At 50.7% G+C, this 24149-nt stretch overlaps 1 protein-coding gene across 4 annotated transcripts in view; it reads right to left on the bottom strand.

Moving 5' to 3' along the window:
• The window catches only part of BRF1 (BRF1 general transcription factor IIIB subunit), a 54659-nt gene extending 31182 nt beyond the window's left edge, over positions 1 to 23477 (bottom strand). Inside the window, exons 1-4 of one of the 4 annotated variants that reach the window (XM_075531258.1) lie at positions 23022 to 23477; positions 15385 to 15465; positions 7674 to 7847; positions 2340 to 2371 (exon numbers count right to left, since the gene is read on the bottom strand). In XM_075531258.1, the coding sequence (XP_075387373.1) occupies positions 2340 to 2371; positions 7674 to 7847; positions 15385 to 15465; positions 23022 to 23205 (471 nt within the window). In that variant the 5' untranslated portion in view covers positions 23206 to 23477. The remainder of the gene's footprint in view (positions 1 to 2339; positions 2372 to 7673; positions 7848 to 15384; positions 15466 to 23021) is intronic. The other 3 variants (XM_075531257.1, XM_075531261.1, XM_075531259.1) reach the window with 3 other exon arrangements.
• Between the last annotated feature and the right edge of the window lie 672 nt (positions 23478 to 24149).

Here is a 24149-nt window from a genome sequence, read left to right as displayed (position 1 = left end):
CTGCTGGGAGGTTGGAAGCTTCTAGCAAGGTCTCAGACACACAGTCACTCCCACAAAGCGGTTGCCCTAGTTCGCCCTTCTTACAACCAGGTCTGCTGTAGTTTTGCCTCAGCCATGACTGGACCAGGCGGAATCGTGTGCGTGTGTGTGCACATGTGTTCTCCTATGCTGTTAACACAGCTCTTGTGCAGCCCTTCCCCAGCTCTGGGTCTCGACCATCCTAGCTGAGCTTTCCATTTGGATTTGAGCATCAACACTCAGTTACTGCCCCCTCTGCCCGCCGGGACATGGCAGCCCTGACCTGCCCAGCACCATCAGTTTCCTCCAGGAGTCCCAGGCAGAACAGCCCTGAGAGCTAGCACCTGGAGGCTAGAAGCGGGGTTCTCTGCGAAGACCCCAGTGGGAACCACAATGACCCAAGGCTGGAGATGGTAACATATACCAAGAGGTGGCTCATGGGCCAGCCAGCAGCCTGTCTCGTTGAAGCCACCTAGGCTTTGCCTTTAGCTCTGTCCACTTCTCTGCAGGACAGCAGGTAAACCCCTCCCTCCAGAAACTGCTGTCTTGTCCCCAGCCTGCTCTTGCCTTGCCTATGAAGCTGCCCACCCTGGACACAGTGTCTCCCAATCTCTTGGTCCTGTATCTCTCTGAAGAGCTTGTTACAAAGAGTTTTGTGAGTAAGCACTTCAGAGAGCTTCCAGTTACACAGACACTCATTAGCAGAACTCAAGCTGTACCCGCTGCTTCTGGAAGAGATGCGGCCATTGGTCCCTCAAGCAGGTCATGACCGAGTCCTTTCTGGGTCCAAATCCCAGGGCACCTTCACATGTGCGCTTTCAGTGGCTGGGTTGTCGCCACAGGCCCAGTACCCCATGCACCCTCCTCCCACACACAATCCCTGAGGGTGCACCTGGCCAAGGCAGCAGTTCCTGGAGTGGCTCAGGTACCTGGCCGCCCATGTTTCTGCCCCGCAGGCTCCACCATGCTCAGTTTGGGGTCAAGAGAATCCACAGGACCCTTTCTCCAGAAAATATGTTTCCAGAGTATAAGTGAAAGTCTTATGAATCCAAATGGGTGCATAAGCAAATGTGGTGAAGAAAGCTGATGGTGCCCGGCTATCAAAAGAGATAGTGTCTGGGGTCTTAAAGGCTTGAAGGTGAACAAGCGGCCATCTAGCTCAGAAGCAAAAAAGCCCACATGGAAGAAGCACACCGGCCAGTGCGATCACGAGGTGCCAAGGTACCAGGTATAAGGCATCATGCTAAAAAAAAAAAGATATAAGTGTGTGTATGTATGTGTATATGTGTACATATGTATATATATACCACATTAAATGAAGGGGGAAGTGCAGAGTGGAGACCCAAGGCCCAAGTGTCGGCCAATGGAGATCCCCTCATAGAGGGGTTTAGGAGAGGAGATGGGTTAATTAGGGTGCGAGGTAGTACCGATGAAGAACACAGCTTTCCCCCAGATCCTGGATGCTTCCTCCCTCCAACTACCATGATCCGAATTCTACCTTGCAGGGCTGGATAGGACAGAGGCTGTACACTGGTGCATATGAGGGCTGGAGGTACAGGGAATCCAGGGTGGATGATACCTTCAGGACCAAGGGTGTGAGGGACGATGCTGGGAGAGTGGAGGGTGAGTGGGTTGGAAGGGGGGAACTGATTACAAGGATCCACATGTGACCTCTTCCCTGGGGGAGGGACAGCAGAGGGTGGGGAGGGGAGACTCCGGATGGGGCAAGATATGACAGGATAGCGATGTGTGGATTACCAAGGGCACATGAGGGAGGGGGAAAGGGGAGGGAGGGGGAAAAAAAAGAAGAGGACCTGATGCAAGGGGCTTAAGTGGAGAGCAAATGCCTTGAGAATGATTGGGGCAGGGAATGTATGGATGTGCTTTATACAGTTGATGTATGTATATGTATGGATTGTGATAAGAGTTGTATGAGTCCCTAATAAAATGTAAAAAAAGAAAAGAGGAGAAAAAAATGATTAGGGCAAAGACTGTACAGATGTGCTTTATACAATTGATGTATGTATATGTATGAACTGTGATAAGAAATGTATGAGCCCCAATAAATTGTTAAAAAAAAAAAAAAAGAAAGTCTTATGAATCCATTTGTTCTTCTGAAAGACTACTGAGTGCCAAGTAAGAGTGCACTGAGGCAGCTGCAGGGTCCTAGCCAGGCTGCCTCTGTGGCCTGCTCAGAGCACTGGCCTTCACCTGGGCCATCGAGCCCCAGGAGAGCAGCTGGTGCCCGTGGTGCAGAGTCTGGCCCTGAGCTCCGGCTCTGGCAGTCCAAGCTCGCACCTGAGAAGAGAAGCCAGACTTACCTGGAGCAGGTCGCTGAGGTCCAGAAGCATGTCTGCACAGGAGTCAAGGAGCAGCATCAGGAGGGCAGGTAGCAGACGTGGCAGCAGCGCCGAGGCGTGCCCAGCTGCAGGGCCTCGGGCTGTGCAAGTCCAGTGTCTGGTAACGGCGGACTGAGAGTGAGGCAACAGTGCCACGCTGGCCAGAACCTCTCCTGTGTCCCCACTTCCACTTTCCCACATTGACTGAGTGGGGGGTGGAGGGAGGTGGTCTTTGACCTGTTCCTGCAGAGGGTGCCCTGCATCCATAGAGCAGCACTTGGGCATTCAGCACCACTGTTAGGGGTCTGGGGGAGCTGACTTTCAAGAACCATGTGGACATGGAGCTCACAGGATACAGGAGCTCGAGGGACACGCGAACACAGGACACCCTAGGTAATGGCGTGCTTGGTGGACAGAACAAGGTTACAAGGTACGGATGACTGACAGGGGCTGATACGTAAACACAGGGCACACTGGGTAATGTTGTGCCTGGTGGTGGTCAGAGCATGGTTACAGGGTACAGATGACTGACGGAGCTGGCTGTATAGTGCCTCCTGCCCTATTCTTTAACCTTTGTTGAGTTGGAGAATTTTCAGGATAAAATATTGGGGGAAACTACATATATTTATAAGAGAAATGAGAATCAAGTATTTTCATTAAGGTTGACATCTACACAACAGACATCACACTGGTAAGCAGTCACTCTACCTCAGCCCATGGCAACCACATACCACAGACGCCATGGTACCCACCCCATGCCACCCAGGTCCCTGACATCAGACCTTTCTGACCCACCTCTGTCCTACAGTGTCCTAGTCTACAGGGGCCCCCAGAATCAGCCTGGCAGCACACCCCCCCCCATGGCCACACTATGTTCACTAGCCACAAACACACCAGGAACAGTATCAGCCCTGGAAGGACTAGGGACCTAGACGCTGCAGGCTTCGGAGCAAGGAGTGTCTCAGAGTCAGTGGACGGAGCAACAGAAAGAGGCATATCTGCACCTAGATCATTTCCCGAATCACTAGTCTGACACGCCACCACAGATATTGCCGACTCAATTACTACAAGGCAGGCGTCCAGGGCAAAAAGGCACCGATAGAGACAGGAAGTAGGTCAGAGCTTACCAAGAGCTGGAGAGAGGCAAGGAACCCCATCGGTGATGGTGCACAGCCCTGTGGGTGGGCATGATGCCACTGTGGCATGGGGCTAGGACCCTGTGACATGGCGTTTTATGGCCAGACCCAGGATGAAGAGCGAACAAAGCTGGCTGCCCATGTGCGCAAGCTGAGCAGCACTCTGCTGGTGGACACACACACACACACACACACACACACACACACGAGAGAGAGGGAACCAACCCCTGAAGACACAGGTAAGGGAAGATGCTGCGGAAGCTGCAGAGCTCTGGCTCCAAGTAAAGATTGCGGAAGTGCCGTGAAGTGTCACAGGACTGGACTGGAAACCCGAGAGTCAAAGATTGAGAATGTTACCTCTGCGGTAGCTGACAACTAACAATGAATAGATTCTTGATTACTCTAAAATGTTAAAAGAAGGGAAGGAACAAAAAAAGGGAGGCACACAGAAAACATGGCAAGATGGTAGAATTAAACTCAAATATATCAGTACATCAAACTAATGTAAATAGAGGAAATTCTCCAATGGAAATACACAAGCACCTTAAGACTGACTCAGAGATGCCATCTTCCTAAAGAAGGACACCCAATCAAGAAAGACTGCATTTGAAACGGCAGACAAGATGGACGGTGACGCAAACACCAAGCAGAAGGAAGCCAATGCAGACTCACCAACACCAAGGCCACTGACACCCAAGGACAAAGCATCAGGGACGCAGCGGGCCTTTCAGAGTATAATCAGATTCAATCCCACCTGGAAGACACACAGCCCGGTATCTCTACCCTCCTAGAGACACAGCTTCAGAACACAATGCAAAATCCAACAGAGTAGGAGGGTAAGTAGGTTAAGTCTGAATTCATGGTGAGACCTGGCCACACTCCTCTTGCAGAGCAAGCTGACCAGAGACCTAGAGATGCCTGAAGGCCATGATGCAGCAGCCTGACTGGCTGGTAGGACAGAGCTGCCCGCCAAGCACTGCAGACACACATCCCTCTGAAGCACGCACCCAGACGTGCCCCAACTCACCAGGAACAAGGGCAATCACGCAACACGTGGTCTTGGATCACAGTGGCATGCAGCAGAGATCAATCATGAGAGAGGGCCAGAACACCCCCAACGAATTGTCAAATGCACAAGACACTTCTAAATGGCTTGCGTACTTCAGAGGAGTGACAGTAGAACTCAGAAAATACTTTAAACTGGATGACAATAAAGTTATGACACATCAAGACTCGTGGAATGCAATTACCTACCGCCCACTTGGCTGGAAATTCAGCCTCAAACACATACACTGAAAAATAGACTAAATCAAGAACCTGAGCTTCTATCTCAAGAAACTGAAGGGGCGGGGGGGGGGGGGAGTCAACAAACTAGGGGGAAATGGATGGAAAGAAACCAGGAAAAGGAGAAATCAACCTACCATAAAACGCACAAATTAAACAGGGAAGGTGCAAGTTTGGCTCTTTAAGAAGAAGAACCGAAATGTGAAGTGGGCCAGGGTGTGCAGAAGTGAGGCTCTCAGGTCTGCTGGCTACATGTGACATCAGGGCACTGCGTCCTCTCCAAAGAAACCTCAGAGGCCGGCCCATGTGACGCAGCACAGGGCCAGGCTGAAGCTGGCTGCTGGAGCTACAGACAACTGGTTTTGTTTGGGGGCATTGACTAGCAAGGAGAGGGTGGGCAAGGCAGTAGGTGGCGGGAGCCACATGGTGAGGGAGGGATAAAACCCCCCATGGCACTCCCATGGAGGTAGAACCCAGGCCCTTACTGCTGTTCCTCACAGAACACACAGTGTATGCTGGAGATAGGCCTCGTTCACAATGGCAGATACCTGCGAGGTTTTCCCCCAGGCACCTGCATGGTTCCCAGACGCCTTGTAGATATGGCACCCCAAGCTGGTTACTAGACCACGCGGCATCTGATCAGAGCTGCCGATACCAATGACAGGGCCCCAAGTCTGGGAGAGACAGACCTCAAGGGGAAAGCAAAACTGCCCCTACTGCCCGCAGCAAGCCGAGAAGCTGAGCACCCACAAGGATAGTGCACTCTCGGGAAGCATGAATGGGAAGACTTGCTGGGAAGTTCACGCGTCTCCCAGAACAAAGGGGTAACTTATGGAAAAGAGAAAAGAGGGCTGCAGGTCAGTTCCAAGTGCAGGCTAAGGGAACAAAGCAAAGGAAGAGGGAGGAGAGTCAAAGGGACGAAGGAAGAAAGTCCCCAACGGAGAGGCAGAGGCTGCCTTCTGTCCCCTATCACTGGACACATTTCTGCTGTTTCAATCTCCAAGCCCCCACTTTCCGGGTGGGGTAGTTATAGAATCATTTGTCAATTTAAGGATTAAGAATGTTGAGGTGGAGTCTAGCCTGTCAATCAGATCAAAGCCAATGAGGTCTCTGTGTGGGCACGATCTTCTCCTGAGAATTCTGGGAAATCCAGTACTTCTTCCTTGGAGGTGGGAGAGACTTCCCTCTCTCTGCCACTTCCTGGGGGACCTTACAGTTGACACATGGAACTACCCTAGTACCCTGAGCCAGACAAGCCACATGAATGCAACCAGACCTCTGAAGCTAGAGAAGTCACAGAGAGACCCCTGCCAGCACTGAGATGCTTACAACGCCACTGGACCCAAAGACTTTCTACCCACTGGCTTGTGATCGTCCTGCATTTGGCTTCATTGCATGTGTTTCGTGAATCTGAAGGACTTTATAGATTGGTATCGGATATATGGGCTAACATCAGGCTAATGGCCCTGGACTGGACTGGGTTGGAATGGTGTCTTAATGTACAGTTGCTCTTGTATATAAACCTCTTCCTTATACATATGTGTGTCCATGGATTTGTTTCTCTAGTCTACCCAGACTAACACACTGGGGTTCCGGTGGAGAAAAACTTCCAAACTGGGATTCAACACCTAGCCCAGTACATTACCCTCCGGTACACTACCTATTGTGGCTGTGTGCTTGCTGCATGAAGGCCCTTCCCACAAGTTCTCTGCTCACTACAATTTACTTCCCCAGTCCTCTTTCCTCAGAGTGGGCTCTCACATAGCGCAGGGGTCATGAACCCCCGCCCCAGGAGAGAAAGAGGGCACCCACAGTAACAGTGAGGAAACACTCCCCCCTCACATGCATGTGTCCACAGTGGGTGATGGGTGTTCAGGACATTCTCGGTCACTGCCAGAATCTGTTTAGGAAACATATGCCTGAGAGATTTTGAAAATCAGTTCAGGCAAGCAGGCAGGTGGGGGGGGGGGGGAGGAAACAACAACACATACACACAGGTCTAGGAGGCCCCCTCACAGACACTGGCTGCCCAAGCCAACATCTGACCGACTGGCACAGTCCAGCCACTGGGACAGGGGCTCACATGCCACTCAGCTCTTGGCACCGTCTTCGAAACCCCCAGCATACCATGAGCAACATGGAGCAGGAGAGGCTTGCCCATACCTTGACTCAGTGTGGGCAGATGCCTGTCTCCAAGCTCAGTTACACTCAGCATCCCAGTTATACACAATCCACCAATTACTCACAGCCTACCCAGCACAGGCCCACCCAGTGTACGCTGGCTGTCCAGTACCCACAGACAACAGTGACTGGCTCCACAGAAGGACATGGCTCTGTGTTTCTGTAATGATGGAAGCAGATGGAAGCCCTACCACCTGGTGAGGCAGATCTCTGTCCAGCAGGAATGATGTGGATTATAATCACCAACAGAAATAGATTTGCCCGTTTTTTAATCACTCTGAGGTCAATGGGCTTCATTTTTATTACATTACTGCTTGGATGTGGGCAGGGCCTGGGGCATGGAGGGACACTGACCGAGACACACACTCCTCACCCCACACAGCAGTCCTGAAGTCACAACACTCAAAGCCGCCAGCAGCCACAACCACCCAAGAGCATGGTGCCATCTACCCAGGTAGAGCACAGGGCCAGAAAACAGGAAGTCACTGATGTTGGGTGGCCATGGTGCAGCAAATGTCAGTGTGGGAAGAAATAGGAGGGTGGGGGCTAGGAGCTCTAGGGCCAGAGAAGCTCTGATCACCTTCTCTGGGTCCTGGAAGAACACCCTGTGCCGCCATGCTGGACAAAGTTCCCCAGGTCTGACTTGTACCTTTACCATCAACCTGTGCTCTGAGTGAACCTGAGGGTCCCACTGAGACACATACAGGAAGGATATGAGGCGTGCCTTCTGTCCGGCAGACCAGGTAGAGGCAGGCGGCGATGACATGGGCCATCTTACGGCCCCGAGTCAGGTGCCTGCTCACGGCCATCTTGAAGAAGTTGAAGGCCGTATCGAGGCAGTGCTGGTTCAGCTGCAGCTGGTTCCCCAGGTGGTGGATCTGCCGCTTCCCTGGCACAAAAACACAACACCTGCTCAAAGGGACAGATCGACTGGGTGAACATCAGACATACCACCTGGGGACAAGTGGGGACTATCCATAAAGACAAAGACACTGCTTAAGGAACCCCAGCCCTCACCCTACCCCGTGCCACAGGGCCGGATGAACCAGAAGATGGTGCTGTTCACCATTAGTGAATGTGCTGAGTCAAGATTCCATAGGGGAATCCTGGTCAAAAGGGGAGTGATGTGGAACAGAATTTCACACTCCCCTGGAACCACACTTTCTGGAGCCATGGAGGCCGGAAAAACTCCTGAAACTAATGCCTGTGATCTTTTCACACCTCATACCAAAAGTACTTCTTAAAGTTGTATTAAAACCAAACAATAATTTAGCTTAGCCAAACTAGTAAAGAACATCTGCCTTAATTGTTATGCCATCTGAAGATCCACTGATAGAGGACCAAGTTGACCACAGCATAATAAAAGACAAGCGAGAAACTGCAGAGCAGTGAGCACACGCAGAGGAGGGAAAGAAGGGATGGCCCAGCATGGTACTGGGTTGTAAACACTGTTATAAAAAGGCAGGAAATGTAGAATTGCTACATGGTTTTGCTTGGTATAGTATAATCTCAGCAACTAAATTTAAGAATATTAAAAAGAAAAAAAGAGCCAAACAAATCCTTAATCTCACTGACTTGTCAAAGTCCTTGAGGATTTGCAGCGCTGCCCCATGGGGTGCTGCCGGGCGGGGTGTCTGAGGCTGTAAAAGCAGAGCAGATATCTTCACCTGTCTCCTGCAGAGCAGCTGGTGGCTGGAACCACCGACCTTTTGGTCAACAGCCCAATGTTTACCCTCCAGAGCCATTGGGACGCCTGAGTGAAATTGTTACAATTGCGGCAACGGGAATTACCCAGTGTGAGGAACAGACAGGAAAACAAAATGTGAAAAAAATGAATAAAGCCTACACATATAAGGGACACCAAGAAGACGGCCAACATAAACATTTTGGAGAAGAGACAAAACAATAATTGAAGAATAGCTAAGAACTTACCAAATTTGAGAAAAGCATGAATGATCTGAGGCGATCGGCCAGTCAGCTATAAAGGGATTTGGGAGGGACACGCACCCTACTCAGGTCACAGCCCTGATTCAACTCAAAGTGGAGTCCCCTGTTGTTGTGCGAAGCACTGGCCAGTTGGTTCTGACTCATAGCGACCTTGTGTAGGACAGCGCTGACCATCTCCCAGTCCTGTGCCATCTGTACACTTACTACGTTGAGCCCCTGCTGCAGACACGATGTCCATCCATCTCATTCAGTCCTTCCTCTTTTTATGCCGCCCTTTTACTTCACCAAGTATAATGTCTTTCATCAGCAGCGGGTCTCTCCTGACATGCCCAAAGTATGTCAGACCAAGCCTTGCCACCCTTGCTCCCAAGGATCATTCTGGCTGTACCTTTTCAAGACAGGCTTACTTGTTCTTCTGGAACCCCACGGTACTGCCGACCCTTCACCTGCACCATGATTCACATGCATTGCCTATTCTTCAGCCTTCCTTATTCAATGTCTAATTGTCACAGGCATACAAAGTAATGAAAATGTCGGGGCACCCTAGTCCTCAAAGTAACATCCTTGCTTTTAAAACAATTTCAAGGGTTTTCTACAGCAGATTTCCCCCATGCAATGTATCCTTTGATCTGACTGCTGCTTCTATGAGCATTGATTGTGGGTTCAAACAACACAAAATACGCGACAACTTCAATCTGTTCTTCACTCATTTATCATGTTACCTATCAGTCCGGTTGTGAGGATTTTAATTTTCTTTGCATTAAGTTGTAATCCATACTTACGGGTCCAAACCTTATCTTCATCAGCAAATGCTTCAAGTTCTCACTTCAACAAGCAAGGTTGTGTCATCTAAATATCAAAGGTTATTAATAAGTCCTCTTCCAACCTTAATAACTGAATTCTTCTTCATAAAATAGCTTCTCTGATTATTTGCTCAGAATGGGGAGAAGATACAGCCCCGACACAACATTCCCTGATTTTAAACCAGGTAATAGTCCTTTGTTCTATTTGCACAACTGCCTCCTGGTCTGTGTACAAATTCCCAATAAGCACAATGAAGTGTTCTGAAATTCCCATTCGTCTCAAGGTTTTCATAGTTTGTAACATAATTTGTTATGATCCATGCTGTCAAATGCCTTGGCATAGTCAAAAAAACACAAGTAAACATCTTTCTGACAGGCTCTGCTTTCAGCCAAGATCCATCTGACGTCAGCCATGATGCTTCTTGTTCCACATCCTAAACTTCTAACAGCCCCGTCAGTGAGCTACGACAACCGCTGCTGAATGATCTTCAGCAAGGTGTTACTTGTGTGTACCATCAGAGACTGCTCTATAAATGGTCCCATTCTGTAGGGTCACCTTTCCTTGAAATGGGTACAAATACCACTGGCCAGCCTTCCTGGCATAGACCAGTGAGTGCTTCCAGTGTTTTGTCAGCTTGCTGACACATTTCAATGGGTGTTCCATCCACTCCTGGAGCTTTGTTTTAGGCTCATGCTTTCAGTGCAGCTTGAACTTCTTCCTTCGGGACCCCTGGCTCTTGCTCATGTGCTGGCTTCTGAGAGGGTGGGCTTTCCACTCGCTCTCTCATTGCAGTGACTGTGTTCTCTCCGTCTCATGGTGACGCTTCTCGCACACTCAGTGTTTTGCCTCGGGAACCCTTCAGTAACTCAACTAGAACTTCGCACATTTCTCGTCAGTTCTTTCAGTTTAAGATAAGCCGAGTATGCTCTTCCTTCTTGGTTTTCTAACTCTAGGTCTTTGCACACTTCATAATATTTTACTTTGTCTTCTCAAGCATCCCTCAGCTCTTTGACTTATTTCTTCCTTTTGCCTTAGCCACTCTCCGGTTAAGTGCAAGTTTCAGAGTCTCTTCAGACATCCACCTTGAACTTTTCTTTCTCTCTTTTTAATGACCTTTTGCTTTCTATATGTATGATGTTCATGAGGTCATCCTACAGCTCATCATGACACGTCTCCTAAGTGCTTATGCATCAAAGCTGCTCACGAGATATTCTTATAATTCAGGTGGTATATATTTAAGGTTGTATTTTGGCTCTCATGGACTTGCTTTAATTTACTTCAGCTTCAACCTGAACTTACATATGAGTAATTGATGGTTTGGTTCCGCAGTCAGCACCTGGCCTGGTTTTAGTTGCTAATATTGAGCTCTTTCCACAGATGTAGTAAACCTGATTTCTGTGTGTCTCATATGGAGAAGTCCATGTGTATGGTCTGTCACCTTGTGGTTGCTGAAAACAGGTGTTTGTGATAAAGAAGTTGTTGGTCTTGCAAAATTCTATCATCCAATCTCTAGCTTAATTTCTATCATCTAAGACCATATTTTCCAACTAGTGTTCCCCAAACTTTGGCATTACAATTACCAATAATTATCAAAGCATCTTGATTGCACGTATACTCAATTTCAAACTGAAAACATTGGTAGAATTCCTCAAGGTCTGCATCATTAGTTTTAGTAACTGGTGCATTTGAAAATGGTTGTATTGACCGGATTCCCCTGTATGAGGACACACATGATCCTATCACAGACAATGCTGTGTTTCACGATAGATCGTGCAAATGTCCTTCTTTATGATGAATGGGGTGTAATTCCTATTGACTCTATCATTCCCAGCCTGATAAGCCATAGGACTGCCTGATTCCAGATGGCCAATGCTAATCTATTTCAGCTCACTAAGATCCAGAATATTGATCTTTATGTGTTACATTTCATTTTTGATGACTTCCAATTTTCCTAGAGTCACACTTCATACATTCCAAGTTCCAGTTATCAAGTGATGTTTGCAGCTCTTTTTCTTCATTTTGAGTTTTGCTCACACAGGCGTTCCTCCGTCCACATCATTGACTCCGCTTTGAGGCGGCAGCTCTTTCCCATTCAGTTTGATCCACCATAGGCAGTAGTTTAATAGTCTGACACTATCTCTGACAAAGTTCTGCTGTTACGCATGAGGTTTTCATGGTCAATTCCGCCAAAGCAGACAGCCTATTCCTTCTTCTGAGTCTTTCTTAGTCTGGACGCTCAGGTGAACCCTGCTGACATTTGAAATACCAGTGACATAACTTCTAGCATCAGTCACACACAAGCCACCACAACTTGACATGCAAGTTGAAGGGATGTGATCAGTTTTTACCTGGATGAAAAAGGAGAGAGAAGCAAGCAGAGATAGAAGAGCCTGGAGCAGAGTGCCTCCTTCAGACCCGAGGTCCTGCACTGAGAACCTCCTGAACCCCAATCAAGATGAGTGTTAAGACACAGAGATCTCTAAGGGACACCGAGCCCATAGGTGCTGGTTAGATTAAGGAAGCCTGCCCCTAGAGGCACCCTGAATCTGGGTCTGAAAGCCTCCTAACTCTCGGAGATGAGTTGGGAAAGCCACCCTCTTGTGATGTTCCAGTTTTAACAGTGTGAGGAATTGCCAGCAGGATGAGTTCAGAGAACCACACACAGGAACACCAGAATCAAGCGAAAGAGAGAATCCTGAAAGCCGCAAGACACAAAGCAGCTTCCGCATTCTTGGAGCACTTAAACCACGGAGGCCAGAACACTGTGGAACGATCCAGTTAAAATGCTGACAGGAAGATACTGTCAGGGGGAATGTGGCAGCTGTGAACACTTACATCCAGGAAGCTCTCAAACCTCACACCTGAAGGAGCAACACACGGAAAAGCATAGCCCCAGGCAGCAGGCCACAAACCAAACGCACTGCCATCAAGTCACTGCCAACTCACAGCGAGCGACCCTGGAGGGCAGGGCAGAACTGCCCCTGTGGGCTTCTGGGACTAAATGCCATCAAGTCGATGCCAAATCACAGGGGCCCCATAAGACAGGGTAGAACTGCCCCTGTGGGCTTCCAGACTGCACCTCTTTATGGCAGTAGAAAGCCCCACCTTTCTACAGAGGAGTGGCTGGAGGTTTCCAACTGTCAACACATAAGCACTAAGTGGACACGACTGTGGACAATTACAGATAACAACTCAGTAACCAGAGGAAACGGACCAAGTTCATAAAAGACAAACATCCAAAAACAAAAACTCACAAAAGCCATGTGGATCTATAACAACTAGGGGGTGGACTGTGTAAGAAAATCAGGTGTTCTACCCAATGTGTCAAGGAGAAAAAATGCCAATTGTTCACAAATGCTTCCCCAAAATACAGATCCTAACTCGTACTATGAGCACAGCGCTACTCTGCCCGGCAGGCACGCAGACACATGACAAGCCCAGAACACCGCAAACCAGCGTCTCTCTTGAACATAAACATAAAAGTTGTTCAATAAAGTTCTGCCCAGGAGAATCTTGCTATTTATATGAGGCTTCAAAACATTGGTGAGAAAATGTAATTAAAAGATAATGGAATTTTTCCCATCAACTTTTTGAAGCCCTTGATATAAAAAGGATTCTATGCCATGACCAAATTGACTTTATTCAATGACTGACCTACAACATATCAACAGAACAAGTGATAGAAAATCACATGAGCATCTCAAGAGACATACAAAAGGTACTGGCAAACTGAACATGATGAAAATACTCAACAAGTGAGAAAGAGAAGAGCACATCTGCAATGTGGCAGAGGGCTGACCCTGCGGAAAGCTGGACTCCCACTCTGGTCACTTCACTCAGCCTCTGTCCAAAGTCCCAGCAGGGTAGTTACGCCCGGAAACACGATCAGTGGTGTGTAGACAAGAGATGACCTAGCAGGCCTGACTGCTGCCCCTCAGGGAAGCCTGGCCACACGGCTAATATAGGAACGTGAATTTCAGGACCACTCCAGTGTTCCCAGGGCTGCTAAGAGTGCAGGCTGTACCTGAGCTGCTTGTTCAATCAAGACTCTTGATACAAAATGCCTGCTTTCCTCCTGGGAGTGGCTGGGTCAGGCCACCTCCATGGCCAGCCCCCACAACCTCCCCTCCCACAAGTGCCCTGGGAATGAAGGCTCTGCCAAGCCTGCTGCTGTGGCAGGAAGCCTGTCCTCAGTGAAGCTTGTGCCTATGTCCTCAGGACCTCACTCCACACGCCTGTCCCCACGGCCGCTCCTGCGCCATCTCCCCTCACTGCAGTAATCATCAGCAACCACAAGGGCAGATGTCCAGCCCTGCATCCTCCTAGCACACCACTGCACTTAAGGATGGTCCTGGGGACCACAAGCACTAAAGGAACCCAAGATGGCAATGCAAGTAAAAGTATTTCCTTTGCAGATGATATGCTTATGTCTGCAGAAAACCCAAAGAAACTGAACGACGACTCACTCACGAGAACAGCAGCGTCACCAAGCAACGTTCAAGAGCAACATGAAAAGTCAGCTATTTCTAAGCCCAAGCAGTGACCAATCAGAAAAGGAAATGAAGACAACCCATTCACAAAAGTGTCAAAAGCAGAGCGCACACTCCGCAACCGCACAACAGTGTGAGGAGGAATTAAAGACTAAATAACTGGAAAGGCAGCCCATGTTCATGGATCTGAATACTTAGCATTGCTAATATGGCAATACTCCCCAAATTGGCCTACACATCTGATGCAATTTCTATCAACAACCCAGCTGACTTCTTTGCAAAACTCAACCGGCTGATCCAAATATGTATGTGGAGATTCAGTGGACTCAGGATAGTCACACCAACCTTTGAAAAGAACTATGTTAGAGAACTTACATTGCTTGGCTTCAAAATTAACCCCAAAATCTTCAGTCATAACAAGAAAGGATAGTACCAGCAAAAGGGACTCTCAAGTCCATGGACCAGAACTGAGAATCTATCAACTAACCTTCAAGTTTAAATGGGGAAAGAAGAGTCTCTCCAACAAATGATGCTGGAAAACTGGGTATCTACATATGAAAGACTGAAACTAGACCCCTACCCCACACCATTGACAATGATAATTAAGGACCTAAAAGAGCTAAAATGTTCAGGAAAAGTCTTAAACGTCAATCGTTCACCATTCAAGGAAAGAAAAACAGGCAAACTGCACATCAGGAAAATGAAAAACCTGTGCTTCAAAAGACATTATCATCAAGAAGTGAAAACAGCTTACGTGTCTTACCAGGGGACTGCAAGTCAGGAAGAAGAGACCCCGACTTCAAGATGGCCAAAGGACATGTCTCCCACTTGTCATAGACACTTTCACAGGATACAGCTAAGTGTGGCTAAAAAGTCCTACTGCTGTGAATCCGTTCTTGCTACTTCACCCAAGCCAGTAAGGAGTATCCGGCAGAGGGCCCCAGAGACTACACTGAGCAGGTGTGGTAGAGAGAATCTTTGAAGCACACTCAGAAGGACAGCTGAAGGAGGGGACTCAAGGGATATGTCTTCACAGAGGTGACAGGAGTTGACCAGGCAATGAGGTTGCTAGTGGAGGGAAGCAGACCCCCAAAGAGGGTGCTTGGGCAGGGGTGGGGCAGGCTTTTCCCTCAGCCCCAGTTCCAGCTCCTGGAGCCCACCCCTCAGAGGCATCTCGGGAAATACCATTTTGCAGGGTCTGTGCTCTGGACTCCTTCCCCAGGTTCACATGGAAGCCGCTGCCCAAGGTCGGGGTTTTGCCAGCACCTGGAGACACAAAAGAAAGGTCAGGCCCAGCTGTGGAGGGAGGGACTGTGCAGCCTGGGTTCCGGGAGTGGGGAGACAACAGGCTCTTGGTTGGGGAAGCGCCTCTCCTGCTGCTCAGCCAGTAGGGTCCTGGCTCTAACCTGGAGCCAGTGGCAGTGGACTGTGCCTGCTCTCGGAGCCCGCTACATGCAGAGTGGCTACCATCACACCACTCAGGGTATGCATGCATTCTGCTTCCCATGTCCCCAGAGGGGTCTCGGCCTTGGTCTGTCCACCCCTTCCTGAATGGCCCCTGCAGTTAGTCAGCCCAATACATCTCTAGCCCTGGTGATCACTGCAGACAGGGGCAGACTGGCCAGATCTGCTGGGCACCTATGCAGGCACTGTCCCACCAACACCAGCCTCTGCGCTCTCCTCTGCAGGCTTCGAGGGTGGAGGCTTCTGCAAGTCCAATCCCTAAGCCTAGCTGAATATGCCTCCTAGAAACCCAGTTTCCAGGGCAGCACCTTCATGGAGACAGCTGTCACACTGCTCTCATGGAGCAGCTGGTGGGTTCAAACTGCCACTCTTCCTGTTGGCAGATGAGCTCTGAGCCAGTGTTCCACCTGGGCTCCTGCAGGCCCACCATCTCCTCCCCAGGGCTCCTGCACGCCCACCATCCCTGTAATCTGGTGACTGTTTGCCATGATCTCACACAAGGTCCTGAGCACCCCGCCACAGTGAAGGGATCTACCACACCCCAAGTGAGAGGATATCGAAGCACAGGTGCCCAGAAAGGCAGAGCTCAGAGGCCTGGGAACCTGTGGTCAGCAACACAGGTGGGGGCAGGCAGGACCCCTTCGGTCAGTGCGGCAGCACCCCAAGTACCCAAACTCACCAAACAACAAGGAAGGGCATGAGTGAGGCCCAGCCGAGCCCCTGCCCACAGGCCAGGTCCTGCGTGGCAGTGAGTATGGGAGCTCTGGAGCGGTTACCCTTGGACGGGCTCTACAAAGAGGTAAAGCAGAGGGTACCTGCTCTGCTCCGGGGACAGGGCGTGCAAGCCCTCTCGCCATTCAATTTTCAAAAGAAACAAAATCAACCGATTGCTGCAAACAAAAGGGACACGAACCTTTACAGACACTCACTACTGACTAGAAAACGGTTACTGGTCAGAGCGTAACACACCCACTTTCTAGAACCAGGGGTTTTCAGGCGGCTTCCTCTAGCAGGCCCCTTCTTCTGCCAGCTCACATGGGGGACTGGGTGCCACACAGAGCGGGGCTGGGGCTCTGGAGGTGTGGGGCTGCAGGGAGCGTGCTCATAGGCAGGCAGGGCTCTGAAGAACACACTTCCGCTTGGCACACACAGTGAGCTCCAGTGCCGCGCCATGGCAGCCATTCCGACTCCTCGCGAGGCTCCAGGGCAGAATAGACTCCCCTGTGGGTTTCCTACGTCGTCATTTCAAAAAATCGTTTTATTAGGGGCTCATACAACTCTTATCACAACCCATACATACATCAAGTCTGTCAAGCACACCTGCACATTCACTGCCCTCATCATTCTCAAAACATTTGCTCTCCACATAAGCCCCTGGCATCAGCTCATTTTATCCCCTCCCTCCCCACTCCCCGCTCCTTCATGAACCCTTGATAATTTATAAATCATTATTTTGTCATATCTTGCACTGTCCAAAGTCTCCCTTTACCCACTTTTCTGTTGTCTGTCCCCCAAGGAGGAGGTCACATGTAGATCCTTGTAATTGGTTCCCATTTTCCACCACCCCCTCCCCCTCCCGGTACCGCCACTCTCACCACTGGTCCTGAAGGGATCATCCGCCCTGGATTCCCTGTGTTTCCAGTTCCTATCTGTACCAGTGTACATCATCTGGTCTAGAAAGATTTGTAAGGTAGCATTGGGATCATGATAGTGGGGGCGGGAGGAAGCATTTAGGAACTAGAGGAAAGTTGTATGTTTCATCGTTGCTACATGGCACCCTGACTGGCTCATCTCCTCTGTGCAACCCTTCCATAAGGGGATGTACAGTTGCCTACAGATGGACTTTGGGTCTCCACCCCGCAATCCCCCTCATTCACAATAATATGATATTTTGTTCTGATGATGCCTGATAACTGATCACTTTGATACCTCATGATCACACAGGCTGGTGTGCTTCTTCCATGTGGGCTTTGTTGCTTCTGAGCTAGATGGCCACTTGTTTATCTTCAAGACTTTAAGACCCCAGACACTACACCTTTTGATAGGCAGGCACCATCAGCTTTCTTCACCACATTTGCTTATGCATCCGCTTTGTCTTCAGCGATTGTGCCGGGAAAGGTGAGCATCATGGAATGCCAGTTTAATAGAACAAAATATTCTTGCATTGAGGGAGTACTTGAGTGGAGGCCTAATGTTCATCTGTTACCTTAATACTATACCTATAAATATATGGACATAGATCTATTTCCAGATCCTCATATATAAATATGTTTACATGTGTACATGCCTGTATTTAGACCTCTATAAATGCCCTTTGCCTCCTAGCCCATTCCTCTATTTCCCTTTACTTTCCTCTTGTCCCACTTTCATGCTCAGCCTTCATTTGGGTTACAGTAATTCCTCTCGGTTACATTGCCCTTCGTCACGCCCTACCAGGCCTCCTACACCTTCCTCACCACCGATTTGAATCACTTGTTGTTCCCTTGTCCCTGGGTTTGTTACCACCACTACCTTCCCCCACCTCCCCTTCTCCCATGTCCCCCTGGAACTGTGGGTCCCGTTGTTTTCTCCTCCAGATTGTTCATCCAGCCTATCTTATTTAGACAGACCTGCGGAGATAATATCATGCACAAAAACAAGACAGAGCAAAACCAAACAACAAAATAAAACAACAACAAGACAATGACAAAAAAACAAAACACAACAAGACAGAAAAGCTTATAGTTAGTTCAAGGATTGTTTGTTGGCCTTTAGGCGTGTTTTCCAGTCGAGTCTGTTGGGGCACCAAGCCCTGGTCCCAAAGTCTATTTTTGGTATTCCCTGGGGACTTCATTGCTCTGTTCCCCTTGATGTTCTGTTCCACACCCTTAGTGTTTTGCCTCGGTGTGTTGGGATCAGATCTGGTGCAACACCCACACTGTGTCACCAGTGTTGTCCCCTGTAAGGATATGGGTCAGTAAGGGATGTCGTATCTCATAGTGGGGCCAGCCATATGGTCCTCTCTGTGGATTGGCTCCTCTGAGTGGGAATATCATCCTCAAGGGCTCGTGGCCCAGTATGCTCTACTCTCTCTTCCTCCCCCTTCATTTGCTCCTGTGTGCTCTGATCAGACATGTCCCTCTCCCAGAGCTGCAGATTCAGTGCTGTCCTCTGAAATAAATTCTTCTGGGGGAGGGGCAGGTGTCCACGTAGTTGGGATTGGGGCCAGCCCCTCAGACCCCTCCATGGTTCCCTACTCCATGCCGCAAGCCGTCATTCTTACCGAGAGCAGTCTCAAACTGCTGAATTCACACTTGCATTTAGCAGTCCAGTGCTGAACCCACAGCACCGGTAGGGCTCCCCGTCCTGATACCCCTATACTTCTTCCTTCCTCTCCTCCCCCTGCATGTCCACCCTCCCCTGGCTCTCTGTTCCTGCTGTCTTCCTGTCTGTCAGGATCCTGAGTCACCCTCTGGGGCCACCGACTTGTCCCTGCATGTGGCCCAGGTGACAGGCATAGCCCTCCTGTCTGCCCCCTCTGTTGAGCTGGGTGCAGCAAGGACAGCCCGCCGGGATGGGAGGAGGGACTCAAAGTGTGCCAGCTCCTTGATACAGGCTGGCTCACACTCTGCAGCACAGAGGGGGAGGTGACCTCAAGGGGCAAAATCTGACAGTCATAAAAGCCTCCAAACCCAGGGCCATCGGGCCAATGCTGACTCACAGAGACTCAATGCTGACTCGCAGGCAGGGTAGAGCTGTCCTGTGGGTTTCCCTAGCTGTAACTCTTTATGGCAGGTGAAAGCTTCATCTTTCACCCACAGAGCAGCGGGTGGTTTCTAACTGCTGACCTTGCAGTTAGAAGCCCAACACATAACCACTATGCTACTAGGACTCCTGGACAAACAAGCTTGAACAGGATAAAAGCTACTACAAATCTCAGTATGCTAAAACAACACTGCGAGTAAAAAAGAAGCAAGTTTACAGCTAAAAGAAAAGGCACCGCCTCTGGTCACCTCGGCCAACATGCAAGACACTGGCTATGTGCCATGAGGAGGAGCTGGACACAGCAAGCAGGCTGGGGCTACTGCAGGGACCCCATTCTGCAGGACCTGGGTGTAGCCATCAGGTCTGCTCCAGGCAGCCAGGCAAAGGTCACTCCCTTGTGGACGGCAGGGACAGAGCACCTGGACAAGAAGGACCAGAAGTGAATCAGCCCACGGGAACAGACACAATACCCGACAACTAGAGCAGGGGTTCTGGCCAGAAGAACAGAGCTCAGGAAGTCAGCACAGAAGTCCTCCCTGGACTAGACAGCGTCAGACAACCTGGATTGATGGGAGCATCTAGGAGCTAAAAGTCTGAGGGGTCACAGCCTCGGGAGCCTGAGGGTGCAGTTCTACTCCGTCAGCCACCATCACTGACTCAAAGGGCTTGATCTGCACCTGATTCCACTCTAAGTAGGGTTCTTGTTGCAATGCCCTTGACAGGAGCATGTGCGCGAGCCACAGCCGGCCACGGAGGCCAGGTGAGGGGAGAGGGAAGCAACTGACACAGGCCTACCACCTGTGAAGGTGGTAAAAACCGAATGCTGATCAAGGCCAAGGCAAGAAAGTCTGCTCTCAGATAGGAGAACAGCTTGCACAGCAAATCCCAAGGAACTCATTTGAGGAAGAAAGTCCAGGAGCAAGGAAGTTTAGCAAAGCTGTGGGAAAAAAGACCAGTGCACAAGAGTTCACTGTGTTTTCACACACTAGCAACCGCTTACAGGAGACAAATTCTTTTAAAGCATCAATTACAGTAGCTCCAAATAAATGCAGGAACTGTACAGAAAATTCCCCAAGAATGGAGACCCAAAGAAAGCCTGACCAAGAGGGGAGACCCACTGAACCCAGACCTCCACACAGAAAAATCATGGATTCTCCCAATTTGACCAGTCAACTTAACCCTGCTGTGACTTTCTGCTTTGAATTCTGGGTGATATCATGTGTTTTCAGTCACAGGCTGAAATTCAGGGGAAGTTTTGGGGGACAATAAAATGGACTTTGACAGTTACATAGGGCACACCAGGCTGGACGCTGCCCCCAGGGTTGAGAGACTTTTGTCGTGGGGAAGTCATGTCCAACAGGCACACACAGATCTCAGCAAGACTCTTCTGCAGACATACGCCAGTTACCCGATTGCTGAAAGAGGAAGACACAGAAACTGCAGTCACTGAAGTAGCTGTGAAAAGGAAAAGCAGAGTTGGAGGCTTTGGAGGCTCACCTCTAGGCCCTAAGAATCTACAGGAAAACAAGGCCTGGGACTCTGACAAAAGAAGTGGCATTGAGCAGTTGGACAGAGGCAAGGGCCTGGGAGAAAGGCCAGGCAAACACTGGTGTTGACCCAAGGAACAAAGGCGGTTCAATGTCTGGAGCAACCGGGGCAGGCAGATGGGCGGTTGTACCCCCATGCCATGGGGTTGCCATAAGTTGGAATCAACATCAGCAACTGACAACAACATCGGACAAGAACAGCTTTGAAGAACACTACACATCTTATCCAAATACTAACTCCAAGTGAGTCAAACCTAACATAAAACTAAGTCGCTTAGAGAAAATTCCCATGATTTGGAGTTGAGCAAAGCCTTCCTAACATGGTATCAAAATCACTGTTCATAAGAGGAAAACAGATAAAGCTGATCACATGAAAATTTAAAACAGGTAGCCATCTTCCAAAGTATAGACTGGTCACAAATATTAGGATGGCAGAATAAAAACACGAACAATGCCAAGTTCTGATGAAGATGCAGAGCTTCCAGTGAGAAAGTAAAATGCCTTAACCATCTGGCAAAATCTGACCGTTTCTCAGACACGTGCCTCCCATATACTCAGTACTCACCCTAGGGAAGTCCCCTTCTCATTGCCATCGAGTCAATGTTGACACCTAGTGATCCTATAGGACAGCGGTTTTCAACCTGTGGGTCGCCACCCCTTTGGGGGTCCAACCACCCTTTCACAGGGGTCACCTGATTCATAACAGTAGCAAAAATTACAGTTATAAAGTAGCAACAGAAATGATTTTATGGTTGGGGAGTCACCACAACATGAGAAACTGTATTAAAGGGTCACAGCATTAGGAAGATTGAGAACCACTGCCTTAGAAAGAACATGGTGAGTTTCCAAGACTGTAACTGAGGAGCAGCTGCTAGTTTCTAACTGCAGACTTTGCAGATGGTAGCCCAACATACAGCCCCTATACCACCAGGACTCCTGAGAAGTCCCGTGGAGGGATGAAAACTTGTATCCACACTGAGGGCTACACGAGTGGCTATAGCAACTCTAATCATGATCACCTCAAACTGGCAACAACCCAAAACACTTGGGCCAGGGAATTGCCCGGATGAACAAACTGGGGTCCATCTGTCCCACAGAACCAACAGTGGTCCATCCACTGCACGGAACAAACCAGGGCCCATCTGCCCCACAAAACAAATGGCACCAATCCCTGTCCCCGAACCAACCGTGGCCTATCTTTGCCATGGAACAACCAGGGCCCATCCATCCTGCAGCACCAGCGGTGCCCCAGAATAAAAAAGCGAAGCAGCGATGGCGGGGAGCCTAGAACCACCGACCTCTTAGCAGCCAAAGCGGCCCAGGACTCTCTAGCTGTGGAATGCGAATCCTCAAAACAATGGAGACCAAGGGTTCACACACACGGCCATCCATGTGTCTCTCAGAGGACAATCCCATGAGAGTACATGCTGCCTGCTGCCTTTATGTGACATTCTATAGGGATGGAGGAAATGGGAGTGACAATCCAGGATGGGGGAGTGGCCGGGAAGGGCTTTTGTCCTCCTTGTGGTGATTATCAGAATCTATATATGTGTTAACATTTATAGAACTCTACACCAACATAAAGCCCCAGGCCCCGGCTCGCTTTCTTTTTCTGACAATTCTGCTTCTAAAACCAGAGTTCTGCAATCGTGTCGTTTAAAGGTCCCAAGGAGAGTTCTGTGTGTGTGGCTCACACCCTAGCCCAAACCCACTGCCGCCGAGTCCCTGTAGGGCAGTTGTCCCGCGGGGTTCCCAAGACGAAATTGTCGCTGCATTGTCACCGCCTGCCGAGCGCTGTAGCCACCGGGGCGCCCCTCAACCTCGCCTAGTTCAGACCACCCGCTTTCTACCCCGGAGCGGCCAGCCTCTGCCCCAGGCACCCCCCCCACCCCCCCACCCCGCCCGGGCACAAACTCCGGGCCCAGCCCCCGCCCCTGCGGGTGGCCAGCTCGAGCTCCCGCACAGAACCACGACGCCCGCACATGTCCGCGGGATCCCCGTTCCCGCGGGGTCGGCGTTCGGCGGGGCTCCTGCCTGCCGGTCCCCCGCCCGCCAGCCCGGACGCACCGTCCAGAGACACGAACTGGCCCACAGCCGAGGAGCCGCCGCCGCTGTTCTCCACGAACTGCACCTCGGACACGATGATGTTGTCCTCGAGCACCGAGCCGCAGCCCGTGCACACCGCATCGCCGCGCGCCGCGTCGAACTCGATGTCGGTGCCGCCGCAGCCGCGGCACACGCGGCCCGTCATGCCGGCGGCCCGGGCGCTCGGCTGCCTCCCCGCCGCCGCCCGCAGGCCGCCCGCCAGGCCCGCCGCGCCGAGTCTCGCGAGGCCGAGGACGCCGCCGCCGCCGCCGATTCGCAGCAGCAGATTCGCCGCGCGCGCCTACGCCGAAACGGCCGCACCCGCTCGGAGGAGACCAGGCTAGCGACCGGGGCCGCGGAGGGCCACGAGAACTCGAACCGACGACCTCCGGCCCGAGAGCGGCCGCCGTACTTGGACCCAAGAACCAGCACGCCGAACGGGCGGCGCTCCAGGATCTGGGGGCGGAGCAAGGCCTCCTGGGGACCCGGTCTGTGGGGCAGGCGAGGATAAGAGGGGCGGGAGTGGGCGGGGAATTCGAGTGATTGACGGGTCCGAGGATGGGTGGGGGCGGGAGCGGTGGGCGGGCCCTGGGGCGGAAACGACTGGCAAGTCTGTTGATGGGGATTGGTGGAGCGGGCCAGAGGGCGATGGGCGGCCCTTAGAGTGGCGGGTCTGGGAACACAGGCCTGGCTCGGCCGCGGGGCCAGCAGCAGCGGGCGTTGTCAGAGAGGGACAGGGCAGGTAGTGCTGAGCGAGTGTGCAGCCTGAGTGGCAGACCGGACCTGCAGAAGTGGCGCCTGACTGGGACTAGCCAGGCCCGCGGGGCACGGCGGGGCAAAGCCCAATAGGACAGAGTGGTGGCCGTGGTCTGCTCTGCTGGGGCGGGGCAGGTGATGGGCGGGGCCTTCTGAGGGTGGAGATTTTGAGTGACCACAAAACCTTGCTTGTGGTGGGCAGGGATATACGTATGGGTACAGGTGCGTGGCGGGCGGGGCTTGAAGGCGGGGCAGACCACATGGTTGGACACTGTGTCCCCTGTTCAGAGTGGACCCTGTGCTTTGCACTCCAGAACTATCCGAGCAATCTGTTCACATTACCCACAAACCCCA

Source organism: Tenrec ecaudatus, chromosome 14, assembly GCF_050624435.1.
Source record: "Tenrec ecaudatus isolate mTenEca1 chromosome 14, mTenEca1.hap1, whole genome shotgun sequence".
Taxonomy (NCBI): domain Eukaryota; kingdom Metazoa; phylum Chordata; class Mammalia; order Afrosoricida; family Tenrecidae; genus Tenrec; species Tenrec ecaudatus.
This window is presented reverse-complemented; position numbering and strand designations above follow the sequence as displayed.